Raw genomic sequence first — 18,417 nt, 5'->3', positions numbered from 1 at the left:
CCTCCAATTAAAGTTGTATTTTGTAACTGAGCATCACTGCCAGCGAACACCTCAAATCAGCTGTATCACAGCTGTGCTTTTTTACAGCAAATGTGTTTTTCTCATCTCTCCCTGAGGTCAGAACTAGAATTAGCAAAAACCACCTTTATGCTTTCAACTCTGCTTGAATACAGAAGCACCAAAGTTAACCAAACAAATAGGATTTATATTGATTTAGGCTGCAAGTCCTTTGAGGGGTTTGCTATTGGTGGTGTAACCCTGTAACCTTTCTAACCATGATGCCACAGTCTCAGTGAGATCTCCTTTACAGACCAGACACCATCACTCTCGGTGGGACTACGTCATTATATAAAGGTTAGCTACTGTTAATATACACTTTATCATAGGACTCACGGATGCTGTCCGCCCCCGCAGGTCATCTCTGCCTGTGTGCGTGAGATGCTGGGAATCACAGAGACCAGGTGGAGCAGCAGCATAGCCGACCCCCTTCGGGACAACATGGGCCTGTTCCTGGGGCAGAAGAGCCGCACAGGTGAACGGGCCTCACCTACCAGCAGTCCTCAGATGACACGCGTCGCCAAGAGAAGGAGCCCAACGTGAATCACAAAAGCAAAGGAGGGCAGTAAACACCAAGACATGTCAGTGTCATTTCCTGTCACCAACTGTCAGCTCAAGATGACTCGGATGATACACTCACTGTGGGTCACATGCAGGCCCTGACATTAACACTTCCCACCAGCTGAATGCGTGTATGCTGTTGTTACTGTGGTGCCAGATATCTTTGCTTTTTTTCAGTTTTCATACTCAAAATCACGTCTGAAATTAATGTCTGGAAATCTACCGACTGCCAGTGGGACTTCACGAATCGAGCAGAACAACAAAGAGGTTGTCACACATCTATCAGGGACACACAGCACACACCCATGCAGTATGATAAAGAGACTTCTTGTTCTGCATACCTATGAATGCTCAAACCAATAGACTATTCCTATTGATCTCCAGTGGATGTGTCGCAACTGGATGGAGCTATTGATCTGCAGTGTACGAATCCTCTAGGTAGTTCCCCGGATGACAACCAACACCTATTTTCAATGTGCCAGGAGGCAACAAGAGCATAATAGGTTTTTTCATACATTTTTCTTGGGAATATAATTTATGGAAAAACCACACAGACTTGGCTGGCCAAGAAGAATGATGCAGCCCTAATGTAATAGACGTATGCACGTACAGACATCTTTGCCAACTTTTCACAAAAAGGCCATAGGATCATTGTAACAGATAGCGACAGATTGAGTGCCAAGCAGACCCATAGGGAGCCAGGGCTTATGGTTTCAGCCAAGTCAACACTTTCTTGCCAATAATCTATGTAATACATGCAGGGATATCCAGCTATAGGCTGCTGTGTGAGGCTCCGCAGACAACATGTACGACATCTTATCTCAAAGAATGGGTTTAAATGTAGATTATAACAATCTGATCATGAATAGTGCAAACTGTTAAAGATCCACAGAGTAAAAGTACCTTAGATTCTGAATTCATGAGAAACTACTTTTTAATATCCTCCTTTCTGTTTGTTGAACACATATCTTTCTACCATTCATCTTATCGGCTTCACACTTGCCCTCAGTCTGTGGACCAAGTTGAAAATGTCATCTTCTCCGTCCTCAGTTAAACTACAGCCCTGGTCGACAATTGGGTCAAACAACAGATCACAATCGCTGCCAGAACATTTACATAATCAGATTATTTTTATTTCAGCATATCAGCATGACACATACATTCACGGGTGTTGCAGGCACTGATCTCTTTCAAGCAATTTATTTTCAAAGTAAAAGCACAACATTCATTTTGTGGCTGCAATGCTTTATATTGAATTGAATTTCAGAGCTTCTTTTGAAAAGTTAGGAAATTGGGTATGAAAATTGTGTCGGTTACTTAACAGACATGAAATGTAATATTACCAGTTAAGAAAACCATTCAAACTTGTATATGAACCACACATGTGAACAGTGATAAAGCAAGTTCAGTTATGAAACCATTGACTAAAACTCTTCATTGCAGATAAACCAGGTAGGATGAACACAAAGTTATCTGTACTTTCAATTTGCACCGTAGACTGTTTAGAATGAGCACGGCTAGAATCTTAGAACCTCACTATATACCCGAGTTAAAATAAAGGTTGAATAAAAATAAGAGTCTTATTCAGGCCCATACAACTTAGTGCCTGGCTCCTGCATGTCTAAATCTAAGGAATATGAACATGAGCGTTTTATTTTTATATTTCGTACTTGGAGAATATTATAGGCCCATTGCGTTTTCGTGCAGGAGGGTTGAAGCTTACATGAATAAATTATGATGCCTGCCTGTGAGATAGCTGGAGAGGCACTGCTGCATCTGTCTGCGCACACAAATGGTCTCTGTGCAGCTCGGAGCGCCCCGATTACCATTCCGGGCACAGCAGCCCCCTGGTCAGGAATGGAGCAGGGTATAGGTGCTTGACAGCCAGTCAGTCCGGGGTGCAGGAGCAGCAGCAGGAGGAGGAGGGGGTGAGATACGGGCTGTATTATGGCAGCAACCTTTCCGTCAATCTGGATTATCTTGCGCTGAGCCCCCGTGCGTCGCCGGCGAACGCGACAGGAACATCTGGCCGCATCCAGCTGCATGAACGCGGGCGGCCGCTGTAGATATTAAAGCAGCCGCCGTCGGCACATAAGGCGTTTTCTCTCTCTGGAGGTGCGGATGCGCAGTGGAGGCGATCCCCGCACAGCTGCAGGCAGCCTCCGAGCCACACCGGGACCCTGCACGCTGCGTTTTCCATCTTCCCTCTTCCCAGCGAAGGAGGAAAATCTGAGCTGCACTCCTCCGATTTTTTTTAGGGGCAGCAACACAGAGGAGAGGGGTCGTCCTTCTACGTGGAAGCTCATGGATTTCTTGAAGGGCATCGCTGGTTACGCAGGCCACCATCACATGTTGTAGGAGCCGAGACGCGTGTTTTCGGGACACCTGAATTATCTTCCAAGAAGAGAAGAAGAGATCCCATCTTTTCTTTTCTTTTTTTTTTAAAGCAAGACAGTATCAGTATGCTCTCAGCTCCTCTGGGAGGAAAGCAGCTCAAACCCACCCTCCTCCTCCTCCTCTGACTTGACTTGATGTTCCATCTGCAAGGTAAGTTCAATATTTCAGGATGCCATTGGTGTGAATCGCAGCAACTCCTTTGGGGAGGGGGGTATTCACTTTAAGTAGTTCTCCTAGGACCCCCCAAATCTGAAGGGGTTTACATGTCCCCCCTCTTGTGACATGGGGGCTGTTGAACCCACCAGCAGGACCCCTGCACCGCAAGGTCAGAATTTTTGTTGCCGAGGAACCACTGTCAGATTACAGTTTTTATATTTAGTCCCCGCTCGGCTGCATCCTGTGCTGGGTTTTTTTCTCTCCTACAGGTGAACGTGAGAATCTGATGTGGCCATTATTCAGCCCTCTGTTGGATGTACGAGCCTCATGCAGGATAAGATCCAGATCTAAGATGTGCAGATGTGTTTTATCGTGCCATTCTTTCCCTGATCAACAGAGGATAGGCAATACTATGTGACAGTCTGTGCTGTGGCTAAGCCCCCTTGCTGATAGGCAAATAATACATCAGCCATTAGGCAGAGATCAAGTCTAAATAAGCCTAAGTAAAACATGATAATATGATTAGTATATGGGATGACTGATGAAGACAGGTGAGAATGTGGTCCTGGAGACGTTTTCTCCTTCTCTGTTACATAGGGTGTCACTGATCTCGCCTTTCTAGTGTTAGTTATCACACATCTTATTATTCATGAGTGCTCGAGGCAGCTTTGCAACTGCTATAACCAGTGAAACCAGGCTCACGCCTCATTTTGCTGCCTCTATTTGCTCCGACTGCTGCGTTAATGCACTCACTGATGTAGCTTGTGTGTGCTGCTACCTTTCAGCTGATAGCACACACACACACACACACACACACACACACAAAGGTGATATGTGCTTCCTCGGCACCTCTGCAGACCCGCTCCAAACTCACTGACCCAAATTTATCCTGCTTGCCACATATTAAGCTTTTTTTGTGTTCTGGCCGAAGAAGGGTTTCTCCCGAAGATCTGAGATTGTTTGTCACACACACACACACACACACATGCATGGTCCATATTTGGTGCCTTTACTGTAAGAGGGTCGCTTTTTTGATTACACAACAGAATGAGGGGAGAGGACTATACATTATTTAGTTATTTTGTTGCTGTGTTGGGTGGAAAATATGAGGGTCTATGAAAGAGGGGAAATGAGCCAGTAGGTACTCTGACCATGGATTTTGTTCTGGCTGTCCTTGTTTCCCCTCATTCAGACTGTGACATGAAGAAAAAGCCCCTGTAATACAGACACGGTGTTATCACAAAGACAGGCAGGGATTTCAGATTGTTCTTAAATGTTCTGTACTTGAAATTACACCTGGGAATTGGCAGATGTGGGAAATCCACAGACCCACGGGCCCCTAATGTGGAGAATATTCAATTGAATGGGATGTATTGATATTCAGAGAGCATCCAAGGGACATAAGCCCCTCATCCTCGCACTCCACAATGTTCCAAGTATTAAGATCCAACATCAGTGATCAGCGTTCATTTCTTCTGGCCAGTATAGACAGCAGCTCCTATAATATTGAAGGGACTCCAGTAATAATATATGAAGCAAAACACTTGCAATGTTGATGAACAGCTCTTCTATTGATGCTATCCTTCTGGCTGCATATACACACACACACACACACACACACACACACACACACACACACACACACACACTCACACACAAAAATTTGTGTCTCCATGACTTTAGAGGACGTTACAATGACTTACATAGATTTCCTGGTGACTTACTCTAGAGTTAACCATATTTACTACTTACCTAATCTAACCTAACCTAACCTAAACCTAACCTTAACCTTAACCTTAACCTAAATATAACCTAAAATATAATAATTGAAATTATGGAGATGTGCTTTTTGTCCCCAAAATAAGTCCCCATAATGTGATTGTGTAAGCAGTTTTAGGTCCCCACAACATGAGTAATACCTCGACACACACACACACATACCATCAATGGAGATCTCCATTTAGGTTTTTATTACATTCAGTCTGTCCAAACACTGAATCCAATACAGAATTAGCTGAGTGTACGATCTCCTTTCCTCCCATCGCCAGTGTCATAAACGGTACAATGGCTCTCATCTGGCCTTCAACCAACCCCTTTTCCCTCCAGATAGGACTCTTTGTTCTAAATATTATTATTAGGTAATCTGAAAATGAGCCACTGATTGCATCTCACCAAAAAACTGACGTTTTCTGTGTTGCCATGGCATCAAGGCTGTCACCCAAGAGCTATCGTATTCTAACATTGGCAGACTCTGTAGGAAAAGGGTGTCACAGTACATACCCACAAGCACAAACACAGATGTGTGAGTTGGACAGCCCATAACAGCATCAATATTTGGTCAGGGTGTTTGGACTCGGGCTACATGAGCATTTACCTGGTAAAATAGAATTTCTACCACCCCAGTCAAAATATGATCCACTTCGGCCGATGCTGCAGCTCCATTGAGTCTCATAAAGCAGGCAGGCCGAGGACCCGTTTCACCGCTCTGCCGATACCATTTTACCATCACGTTGCAGCATCAGTTTACCTCCCTGACACAACAGAGCTTATTTTTGGCAGTAGCGCACGTCCAGCTGCCTTTCCCCCACATGTAAACCAGGTGAGACACTGCATGCTGAGATGCTGCTATGTGCCAACATGTCGACCTGCACGGAGGCATACCAAGCAGACCCCATCTCATTAACTTGCCCTCGCAGGCTCGGCTTTCCCTGATTCCCCGCCCGGACCTGGATTGCAGAGGCTCTCTCACATGAGCTCCAGCATAAGTTAGACTATCTGAAAACATATTCCCTGTGACCTCACCGGCCGATTGGCATGCACTGTGCTGCGTAAGGCTTTTCTTAGCGAATGCTACCCCAGGGAGACCATAGATATCCTCTGCTACAGTATACTGGTTCTGCTGTGCATGAATGTCTGTCTCCATGGCTGGGGGTTGTTGTATAGTGAGCAAACTCTATTAGGGACAAATCCACCCACTGGTGTGTGTGTGTGCGTGGGTGTGTGCTGTCAGTCTGTTCTGTTCTCTGAGGGGGAAAAATACCTACTCAGAGGTAATAGACAAACATCTGATTGACTAAGAAAGGGATTATGGTTAATGAATCAGTAGATTTTCTTTTTTCTTGTTTATGTGTGGCCCTCCCAAGTCGTCTCATCATAATGAACAACCCAAACTGAAGGATAATGATTGTCCGGGGGTGTGACATTTAAAGATGAAGTACGTGATTGATGAATGCATTGATTGATTATCTGCTTATTTGTTCATGTACCTGATGAGTGCAACCTGTTATGCAAATCGGCATGAATCCCCCATAATTAAATGCAAATTAGGGAGACGGCGACAGATATTTCCTGCCCCGTCTCAGCGACAAGGGGCTGTCCTTTTGTCCTCGCAGAACAAATTTGGTAGGGATTACCATTGCAGCCATTCTCTTCACGTTCGGCTGAGTTTTCACAGACGAAAAAAGCCCCATCTCCACAGAGTGAATCAATATCACGTCTTCGGCGCCATTCGAGCCTGGAAGGAGCAGGTCCTCTCTGCCTCATTGCACTTCCAGAGGCTTTGCCATTCAGAGTCAGAGCAGAAGGCGGTTGGCACACCGACATAAACCCACTCGTGAACACCTCGGCTTTTCTAGACTATCCTCTGTTACGCATGCACACGCACATAGAAGTAGGTCTGGGAATTGAACTTTCCCAGCAGGTACTTGGAAGCCCGTACACATAGCTTTGCAGCTAACTGAAGTCATCTGCCACTTTTACAGAGAGGCAGATCGCTGCATCGCTGCATTCCACCTAATGGGACTGCTGTGTGACTTGGTAAAGTTGTCCCCTTGTAAAAATTAAGGCTGTAAGAGACATTGATTCATTGCTGCGTGATCAACAGTATTCATGAAAATGTCACACCCTGAATGCTCGCTCCGATGATATCTTTCCGCCCAGTGCTATTATGGGCCATTTTAAGGCGACCTCTCCCTTGCCTTCCTGAAATTTTTTTTTCCCACCCATCAAAATGAGCTGTTGTCAGCGGCTGCCATCAGGCCTCCTTCAAAAGATGCCCCCAGATGGCAGCGTGTCACTTCTTTCCCGTCTGATGTTTGCTTTTACTCTTATGGTATTTTCCTCATATTTCGGCTGTCAGGGTTATTACACCGTGACTTGTGACTTGTGTGTCCTGGCCCCCAGAGCCACAAAAGCTTTTCAAGCATAAAGGTGCTCAGCTGGCAGGCTCTTTGCTGAGGCAAAGGTTTTCATGCACACTCTCCCAGACCCAATGCCAACAATGGATGCATTACCAGCAGACCACAGAAAGCTATACTCATAAACGAGTCATTCTCTTTGGTATTTAAAGTTGAGCTTTTGGATTTTTACTACTGCCCTGGGTTAGAGTCCCTTGCTCTGCTTGTACTGTATGTTTTCAATGGTGTTCTTTTCCGTGTGCTGGAACCGGGGACATCCACAGGGCTAAATATTACATGCTTAACCAAAGCGACACTAAATTTCAGCTTGGTAAATATAATCACAATTAATGTTGCTCTCGCTCGGGGAACATTTCGCTGTGCACCTGGAGAGTTCTGATCTCCAGATTCTTAGTTTCATGACATGCTATATCCCTGACAAGGTCTCAGGATTCATCAAATGGATCCCTCCTTATCCCCCCATCTCAGTCGTGTGATAAGTAAGAGTAGCAGCAAGAGAGAGAGCAGAGAGAAAATCAATAGCGCGGCATAGCACATCCTCGCTGAGGCACTGGGTTCAATCAGCCCTTTCCTATTGGCGATATGATCCTGGGAGATCAGTCTAATTCTGATGAGGCCCTGGCCTGTCAGTCTAGACTTTCATCCCTCTGTACACAAACACAAAAGGGCTGGTATTATCTTATCAAAAAAGTATGAGAAGGGGGGCAGAGGCAAAAACTGAGAACTGTCATAAACAGCACACATGATTACTGAGGATGCTTCACTCTCAAGACTGCAGGTGACTAATTAGTTTCATGTCTAATTGCGCAGCATTTATTGTTCCGCCTTGGAGTCGCTTAGCTTCCTGCTCAGAATTTGGACCCTGTGAATCTTGCTGTGAGCTGGCAGTGATATGTGTTTCAAATCTAGCGGAAAAGCTTTGACTTTACACAGCAGAATCCCCCAGTTCCCCTTTTAAGGAGGGATTTGTCAGTGCCTGTGTGATTACCCAGCTATAGAAATTACAATCTGATGAAGATGATACACATCACAGTTTTATAAATAGATTGTCTTTCTTTTTTTCTCCCTCTTTGAATTGATCTTTTCTAGGTGTATTAACCTGACTGACAAGCCAAATGGAGTCTCTCCTGGTTTACCTGATAGTTCTCGGGGTCGCTGTCAAAGCCCACAAAGTTCAAGTCTGCCCCAAACGCTGCGTCTGCCAGATGCTCAACCCCAACCTGGCGACTTTGTGCGACAAGAAGGGGCTGCTGTTTGTGCCCCCGAACATCGATAGGCACACGGTGGAGATGCGTCTCGGGGATAACTTTGTAACCAGCATCAAACGCAAGGACTTTGCTAACATGACCAGGCTGGTAGACCTGACCCTCTCTCGGAACACTATTGGCACCATTGCGCCTCATGCCTTCAAAGACCTAGAGAACCTACGAGCTCTTCACCTCGACAGCAACCGGCTAGCCCGCATCACCAACGACACCTTCAGTGGCATGTCCAAGCTGCACCACCTCATCCTGAACAACAACCAACTCACACACATCCATATCGGGGCCTTCAATGACCTCACGGCACTGGAGGAGCTGGACCTATCTTACAACAACTTGGAAAGCGCACCATGGGTGGCAATCCAGAGGATGCCCAGTCTTCACACCCTCAATTTAGACCACAACATGCTCAGCTACATCCCAGAAGGAACCTTCTCTGGGCTGCAGAAGCTCAAACGGCTGGATGTGACCTCCAACAAGCTCCAGAAGCTTCCTCCTGACCCCGTTTTCCAAAGAGCAGGGGTCCTGGCAAACTCTGGGATAATGGGGCCTTTGTCTTTCGCCTTGAGCTTTGGAGGGAATCCTCTGAGATGTAACTGTGAGCTGCTCTGGCTTCGGAGATTGCGGAGGGAGGATGATCTGGAGACCTGCGCTTCACCGCAACACCTTGCTGGACGCTACTTCTGGACCGTCTCAGAGGAAGAGTTCCTGTGTGAGCCCCCTCTCATCACCAGGCACTCTCAGGTACAACCTCTGCATTTAACTGCTAAGACATAACACTTACTTCTGTTAAACTGTCTGAGCGAGATATTGAATTCCTCCTCTGTCAATCCAAGGTGGCACTTTGTGTGCTTTCTGACTGACACACCAAATATTAGCTTTGAGACCCAGAGGTGTCTAACACCACTTGTGGGTTGGACACTGATCTGAATATTGTAAAATACATACTCCAACAAATCTAATCAAACTGTGATCTGTGGGGAGTTTTCAGAGACGTTCTTTAGCAGGATCTTCAGCTATCATTTTAATAAAGCTATTTGCAGGTTTATGATGGATCCACACAGAAGCTCTTCTTACACAGCAAAAGCTTTCAGTGATTTAGCCCTTGATTCAAGCATCCAAACAAAATTATGATCAAACCGTTGCCAAATAACTGCAGCTATATCGACTCATTTACATTCACCAGACCTCCTTTGCATAACTACATGGGGAATTATCCTGGACTCATACACACTGCAATTTGCTGTCATGTTGATAATCGTGCCTTCGAAATCATGATAATCCAATATCACGACAATGATCAATTGTTTGATTATGTTTAGATGGAATAAAGCACTAAAACACAACATCTCCAAAAAGGCATTAATTGTTATATGTTATACAGACAGAGGATGTTGTCAGTCCAGTTGTTTTTCAGTTTTAGGAAGCAGTGCATTATCACTGTGTGTTTAGCATATGCCGAGGTCCTCCTGCTAACTACGTTGCCTCCCTCTGCCTCAGGAGCTGCGAGCTTTGGAGGGTCAGAGCGTGACTCTGCGCTGCAAGGCCAGGGGCGACCCCGATCCCATCATCCACTGGATCGCCCCTGATGGCCGCCTTATGTCCAACTCCTCCAGGGCCACGGTCCACACAGACGGCACGTTGGACATCCTCATCAGCACCGTGAAGGACTCTGGTCTGTTTACACCCCCGGTGGCTGTGCTTGTTTTGTTGATTCGACAAAAGTATTTTTGTTTGCGTATGCAGAAGCCTATAGGCCCGAGTCTATTTGTCTGCCTCAGGTGGTAATGTTGAAGTGTGGAAGAATGATTAAAGTCATAGATAGAATGAAGAGAGGCTTTTTCAACTTGATGAAGGTATGATTTAGTAGTTGTTTGAAATGAAAAGCTCCAGAAGCTTTAAAGAGATGCTCTTTTTTTTTTTTTTTATCAAGACTTTGCCTGTTGTTAAAACAATAAGCTGGTTCCAGTTGTTTAGGAGCTTAGCTTAGTTACCTCAGCTTTGCTCTTTAATGGGAGCTGCAACACACTTTGGTTTGGCACCAGGTTATGTGCCAGACAAAGGATAATTACTTTTTGGAGCCTCCACTGATTGACAGGAAATCTTACAGTGATGGCAATCATCCCGGGATTCACTGCTCTGTGCCAGGAAAAAGTAAAGCACACAAATTATTGTAAAACCAGACTTAATCAATTTTAGACTTGTTTTTGTATGAACTAAGAAATAAATAGATACAACTTGAGGAAAATCTGGCTTTACAGGTGTTTGGCCATGCCAACTGTTTCCCTCTCGTTCTAATCATTATGCTACGCTAAGCCAAGCACAGCGTTGCCCAGTGTGAGCCCAGGCAGAACAAATACATTGGGAGTTACACACAAATTCAATGAAAAGACACAGACACACAATTCTTCCCAGGATAGTGTAAATACATGTGGAGACACGTCTATGTGAGTTGAAACGTTTTTTAAGCTCGAGTAAAAATGTGCACTTATCCCGGGGCTGTGTGAATCTGAGTCTGAGACGTACAGAGATTAGAGATAAAAGGAGGGAGAGAGACACTGGAGGGAAATAACAGAGGGAAGTTTCTGGTGAGTTCAGTCAAAGACTAAGTTGAATTCAAAAACATACACTGACACAATCACACATGACAGCTAGCATCTTCGGGTTGGCTAGCCTACAACTGATGGGTGTGTAACATCCATATATATGTTTAGAAGCTTGAAATGTGTTCAGTACTAATATTAAATATTTCAAAAAATCTATATTGGAGCCAAATGGCTACAAAATGAGCGACAGATCTGGGCCAGGTGTAGGATCCGCAGAACAGGCTTGGACCGGTGTCTGTTGGCACAACGGGCCAATTCTGGAACAGATCTGATTTCTTTTATCTGGGCCAGGTGTGGGCCAGCTCTGGTCTTGAGTTGGCCAAGGGCTGGTCCACATAAACATCCAGTGCTGAGCTGTATACTATCTGTCTTTGTAATCTTTGTATTTGTAACACGGATGAGAAATGTTCAACCAATTTCACAAATATGATTGACAATGATTAGATTGTCTTAATACTGATTTAATGCTAATGATCATAATTATAATAAATATGAGGGCGAGTGCTAATCTGATTAGTTTGTTCCCCAGGCTCCTTCACCTGCGTGGCCTCCAACCCAGCCGGCGAGGCCCAGCAGATCGTGGACCTGGTCATCGCTAAACTCCCTCACATCACCAACAGTACAATCGCAGAGCAGGAGCCCGACCCCGGATCATCAGATATCGCCACGGTGACCAAGACAGGCGCTGGAGACGCCGGAGGAGGGGTTCCCCTGGGGAACACGAAGACGAGCCCGGAGAAGAAAGTGGTAATTGCAGAGGCCACGTCCACCTCGGCCCTGGTCAAGTTTAACTTCCAGAGGAGTATCCCTGGAATTCGCATGTTCCAGATCCAATATAACGGGTCATACGACGATTCGCTGGTGTACAGGTGAGGAGACGTTACTCTGAAGCTGCTGTATTAATAAACACCATAACATTTCATATTGAAGAACATGCTCTTTTTTAATTTAAAAATCGTTTTTAAACAATAACACTCACATTGGCAACTTCAGAAATACAGAGAGAACCCTAAGCAGTCCAAAATAAAACAAATACATGTATAAACACATATATCCAAATAAAAATACATCAGAATAAACCCGCGAGAAATTAAATAAATAGATACATTTATGGAAATTCACTTTTTCTAAAATAATACTTGTACAACAAAGCTATTTAATCTCATAAACAAACATCCGAGCCTTAACGCATGCAAATAAGATTAAACTGATTGGAATCATATCCCAGTCCCATGACTCTTGTTTTACCTTATTAGCCTACTTTAAAATGCTCAAATCCCTTTGGATATTTAGTCATTAAGAACTGGACCTGACTGTCAGAGTGATTATTTGTGGCTTCTTTAAATCCCATCAGAAAGACAGACTAATGCACTGTAACTGACTCCTGATTCTTCCACTCGTAATCCTCCCTCGCCGGAGTGTACCATTTGCTATGTGCAAAACCTTGATAATGCTTAATCAACAAAATCAAAACCGAGTGTCAGCACTAAGCTGCGGCCCGATAAGAAGATGAAAGAGGAGTCAACCGGTGTTTTACAAAGGACAATCAGACGCTTTGCACACGTCCATTTGAGGAAGCCTCCGACACAGACTTCTTTCATCTCTCAGTTCTTTCGCTCCATATTTAGTGTTAATCAATGTGGTATGAAGAGATTGTTGTTGAGACGAGTTTTTTTCCATATGAACTTTGACCATAAATTATTACTTTCTAATTTAGAAGTTATGAGGGAGACAAATGGTGGCTACTGAAAGCAACCTTTTTTCCGTAATGTTGCAGTGAGAATAACCCAAATGTCACAAAAGATTTCTGCCTAGACAGATCTTAAATAGCCCCCTGAGAGATTAAGGACTGTCATGTAATTTTATCGTCACGAAACAATAAAACAGATTATCTGATTTGCTTCTCTCTCATTTCATTTAACCCTCTCTAATCTGTGTCGGAACTCACAAAGCTTTTTCTTTGTTTATTTTTTTTATTCCAGAATGATTCCTCCGACCAGTAAAGACATCCTGGTAAACAACCTGGCGGCTGGAACCCAATACGACCTGTGCGTGCTGGCAATCTATGACGACCAGGTGACCTCACTGACTGCCACCAGGGTGATCGGCTGCATTCACTTCACCACCGAGCCGCAGTACCTGAGATGCCATTTCATGCAGTCCCAGTTTCTCGGCGGCACCATTGTGGTTATTATCGGAGGGATTATTGTGGCCTCAGTTCTGGCTTTTATTATCTTCCTCATTGTGCGCTACCGGGTGTGTAACCAAGGAGATGCAGATAAGGTCGGTTTGGCATGACTCCCTCTGTTTTGTTCTTTTTCTCTTCATTATCTTTGCTGATATTGAAACAGAGGTGTCTAAAAAAAGCGCCCTCACCCCGTTTTTTGTTCCCCTGCTTGTCTCCTGTCATGTCAGGCTCTGGAGATGGGGGATATTCGGTCACTGAGCAGTGATGGACAGCTACAGGGCTGTGGGATCCCCAAGTCCCTCTCCAAGCAAGTTCTACGTCCGGAAAAGAATGACAAGGAGTGCCTCAGAGTGTCCTTGCCTCCACCAGAGCCAGACAAGCAACGACCGCCAGCTGTAGCCTCTACCAAACCTACTGTCCCTGACTGCACTGTCTCTTCCTCCGCTGCCAGCCACAGCTGGCACCCGGCCTCCCCAGGTGCCCCGAGGCCCAAACGTTCCTTTGCCCCACCAAAACCCTCAGAGGCTCACCGGTCTGAAGCTCAGGCAGATGTTGAGCTTGAGAACATGAACCGCAATAACTCATCGGAGGTTAAAATGGCACCCAGCGTCGCTCTGGCTATTCCCGGCCAGCCCACCAACTGGACCGCCATCCCCATGGTTCCGCGGCCACACCAGCCCCCCCGACAGCATTACATGACTGTACCTGCAGGGGCGGTGAGGGTGAACCGCAGGCATTCCCTCAACACGGACTCGTACAGGGAGCACTGCTATGTAGCCTACCCCAAAACCGGGGCCAGCCTGCGCTCCAAACGCAGCCTGTCGATGAGCGTGGAGCTTCCGCAGCTCGAGAGCACAACAAACATTCACAGGGCCAGGGACAAGCTCTCCAGGTCTGAGTGGCTTCTGGAGAGCACTTTATGATTTGGAGTTTATAACCTGTGACTTCTTGTTTTTTTTGGATCGGATTTGTGGCCCGTCGAGGAACAGACAGGGATTTAATGCCTTGTTTTGAGCTTTGCGCTCTCTACTGAGGGACCTGTAAGCTTCTCTCATATATCTGAGGGCAAGGCAGGCACACAGGGTCGTGGGAAACATTTCACGTTTGTTTTCTACCTTATAACCTATCAAAGTCTTCTTTATAACGACACTTGATCGAACTCTGACAAAAGGCACAACAATGTATAAAACAATGTCATGTAAAAAAATTTTTAGTTGTGTGAGATACTGTATATCTCATTACAACCATAAGTGTTCATATGGTATTGAATGCAGTAACCTCGACACTGTATTATAACAAAGCAGGAAACATGCAGAGGGTGGGGTTAGTATACTCACAGTCTCATTGCCTGTTACTTAAAATGATACAATCTCTGAACATGATTCTTGTCTCCAGCTCTACAGAAACATGATGACATGTGACTTAATTAACTTGCCGGTGGTTTGGAGAGATTACGAATGTGCTTTACATCCCAGAGGTGTTGGAACAGAATGTAGTAGACAGACAGAAAGACAGCGCTCCATCTCCACCTCACCATCACTCCCAGACACAGCACAATGCAGCATATTTGTGGCACAAGTCGACTCAGCCTAATACTGCCCTCCGGTTTGAATCGATACATTCTTATCACATAATTACATAAAGACTCTACTGCGATAGGATTCCTGTCACGACCGATTTGAGCAACAATTGCACCAACATGGACGACGTGACAGGTGCAGCGAGGTAATCTTCTATGACAAGAGAACTCCATCCAGGGGCGTGGTTCATTTCCATATTTTTTACTTACAGACGGTGACAACCATTGTAAATTATCTTGTTGATGTAAGAGAAACGATAATCATACGTATGGAAGGACGCCAGCTCTTGATTTTGCTGTTGTTTCTGTTTGATGTTTACCAGTATAAATAAACCAGTGATAAAAGGGACGCGCTCAATTTGATCTCATTTTCGCCTTGTGAATGCCCCCCCTCCAAACTTTTCCCCACACGTCAGGAAATGTCTCACACCAGCGCATTAACAGAAAACATGACCGTTAACGCCTCAGCACAAGTGCAACAGGCACAACATGGATGCAGAAGCCACAACACAAATGCAAAAGCCACAACATGAATGCTGAAGCCACAACACAAATGGAAAAGCCACAACATGAATGCTGAAGCCACAACACAACTTCTCAAGCCACACAATGGGAACAAAACCATATCAGAAATGGGTAACAGCTAATGTTGACCTTGAAATAAGCAGGACTGACTCATACAGATGTCACACAGACGTTGGTTCACTTGACTCATACATCCAGTAACTCGTTTGATTGTCAACATCCATTGTCACTCACCTCCTTTGTGGTAGGTTTCATTTGCGTGGCTCTTGCATTTTGTGTTTTCCTTTAATTTGTTTGTTTGAGACGTCTCGTAGAAACCCCCACCGTAAAAACCAGGGGACGTTTCTTGCCTGTGAATCTCGACTGACAATGTTGTGCCTCTGACCTCGGATGTCCGCCATTACTGCAGGAACCTGCAGCAGCAGAAGTTACACACAAGCTCCACAGTGGGAGCCCATGAACAACTAATTCTACAGTTACAGTAACGTCGGCCTGATAGCAGCACTGACATGGTGTTCATTATCTGCGGGAATACAAGCTCTCAGCCACTCTGTAGTGCGGAGCTTGGATGCTGCCTGATTGATTTTTGTATACGTGCACTGGTATTCTTCTCAGAGCATGAAACCTTGGGGGAAACGGCGGATATGTTAAAAATACAATGTTATGCAGGGTAAACCTGTTAAGATGAGTTACACATATACAGCAAGACATAAATTAATTGCTGTCAACCAAACAGGCTAGATTCAAGGACTTTTATTCATTATTTCCTGCTCATTATGAGTGATTAAAATGCTTGTCCTGATCGGTCCAGTCTCTGGCGAGAGCCAGAAGTTTATGTTAATAATAGATGCATTTCTGGAGAGAGAGAGAGAGAGAGAGAGAAAGAGAGAGAGAGAGGGGGGGGGGGATGAAGCAGAGAGGAGTAGACGGAGGTTTTTTTTTGGTGAAACAAATACGTCAAGAAGGGCGGGAGGCAGGGGTAATGATGAAAAAATAAAAGAGGGAGCGAGAGGTGCGGAGAAGAAAGCGAGACGGCTCACAGAGAGACGAGAGGAAGATGGCAGGGGTGCGGAGAATGAGAGAGAATGCAGAGTGAAACAGAAAGAGGAGTGCAGGAGACAGAATAAAAGAACATCCTTTGTAAAGCTAGCCGTGCAGCCTCTTGCTCCTCGGTATTCAGTTCACCTTCACACAGGGGGTGAAGGGGCGGGGGTGCGTTGAGCGAGGGGTGATAGGCCTCTGCTGGAGGTGCTGGAGGTGCAGGCGGCAAGCGGCATGACGCGGAGGCCTTGGACCAAAGCCAGAACCAGATGCTCCCCTTCACAACATTGCAGTGGCCTAACCCGCTTTCCAAATCCCCGTCATGTTTCCTCCGTCTGACTTCCCTCCCTCCTCTCTGCTGTCTCTTGCATCAACTGTAATAGTCTCACCATGCTCCTGAACAGCTACTCTGACCTCCCCCACCATCAACAACCTCCCACCTGCTGGCCCACTTGAGAGCTGGACCTGCCAATCCTGACTTGCCTTTCGCAAACAGACATGCAGCCCATAGACTGGATATAAAGATGGATGCTGCATCGTAACTTCCTCCTTCTATTACAAAATGAAGCCAAAATATCTTGGATACGAATGCTGCCATCTTGCACATTTGGAAAGGTGTGGACTATGTCTCAATTCAGGGGTGGCATACTTTGGAGGACGTGGTCTACACAGCCCACAAAGGACTCGGCCTTCGTGGGCTGGGAAGACGGTGAAGGCCGAACCAAAATGAGGCACCAGCTCGTCCCTCGTTTTGTACCATTGGCTGTTTCGTAGAGTTGAAGCATGATATTCAAGCATTGGACATTTAACTGCTTGCCATTACAATACCGATTTAAAAATGTTTTTTCACCCCATTGTTGTAGCATGAAATAAGCAAATAAAAACCATAAAAATGAACACATAAACAAACATCAGTTGAGAAGTCTACTTTCAGTTTGGTCCATGCCCCATTCACTGACATAGAGAAGGCATGATTTATATCCTGTGCTGCAGGAGGCGATTGAGAGGCTTTGGCTTCACTTTTGGGGGGCAGCCATGTTGTCCATCATCAAACACAGTCTGTGGGTCGGCACCTGTAGGTCTGGGCTGATTTGATGTGCTGCTGGAATGCACCAGGGTCGGATCCTTTTCCCTTCTCTCTTTCAACAGGAGCATCAATGTTCCATGGATTAAATTCATTTTGGGCTGTCACCGCTAATGGGCTTTTCATTCCTTTGTGTGAGTTTCCCTCAGTTCTGACTGGAAGTCCCTCGACAGCGTCGCACTTAAACCAACATGGCCCTCGATACCACAATTGCCTGCTTTTAATGACGATCATGATGATGGGGGGAAATCACATCGGGAGCATTGATGTGTCCAATTTGTGGTCAATTGTCTTATTTAAAGAGATCATTGAGCCTATTTGAACAAACTGAAGAGCCCATTAGAATCACAGTTGGACACGACAGTAATAGGAATGTTTAATTGAAGAAGACTGAGGTCCCTCAACAAGTGTGTTCACACCTTTCACTCTGCGTGCTGCAGCTCGATGTTTCATTATCTCCACGCAGCAGGCCCTCTTAGTCAGAGAGTCACACATGAGACATTGTATCCCTGGCAAGTATTATCCCTGGGAGTACACAGAGAGAGAGGGCCTGGGGCCAGATAGCAAATGCGACCAAAACACCAGTGATATTCCTCTCAGGGGAAGGGGGAGAGGGGGTGGGCACAATGTAAAATATGCACAGGCAATTCCGAAGACTATGCATTATTGAGAGGAGTAAATGGGTCCAGGATGAACATCATGGCTCATTAATAGTGAATGTGTTCACTGTTTCTGGGAAAACAGCAGGCTGGGCAGGGGTGAGAT

At 45.4% G+C, this 18,417-nt stretch overlaps 1 protein-coding gene across 1 annotated transcript; it reads left to right on the top strand.

Annotated features, from left to right (window-relative positions):
• The first annotated feature begins 3,092 nt into the window (after positions 1-3,092).
• lrfn5b (leucine rich repeat and fibronectin type III domain containing 5b) lies at positions 3,093-15,342 on the top strand. Its single transcript, XM_062410729.1, has 6 exons — positions 3,093-3,165; positions 8,457-9,373; positions 10,130-10,304; positions 11,765-12,104; positions 13,218-13,518; positions 13,651-15,342. Exons 2-6 carry the CDS (start codon positions 8,483-8,485, stop codon positions 14,344-14,346), a joined length of 2,403 nt encoding a protein of 800 aa, XP_062266713.1. The 5' UTR covers positions 3,093-3,165; positions 8,457-8,482; the 3' UTR covers positions 14,347-15,342.
• Positions 15,343-18,417: the final 3,075 nt, after the last annotated feature.

Source organism: Platichthys flesus, chromosome 18 (genome assembly GCF_949316205.1).
Source record: "Platichthys flesus chromosome 18, fPlaFle2.1, whole genome shotgun sequence".
Classification (NCBI taxonomy): domain Eukaryota; kingdom Metazoa; phylum Chordata; class Actinopteri; order Pleuronectiformes; family Pleuronectidae; genus Platichthys; species Platichthys flesus.
Note: the sequence above shows the minus strand (reverse complement) of the source record. Positions and strands in the feature narration are given on the sequence as shown.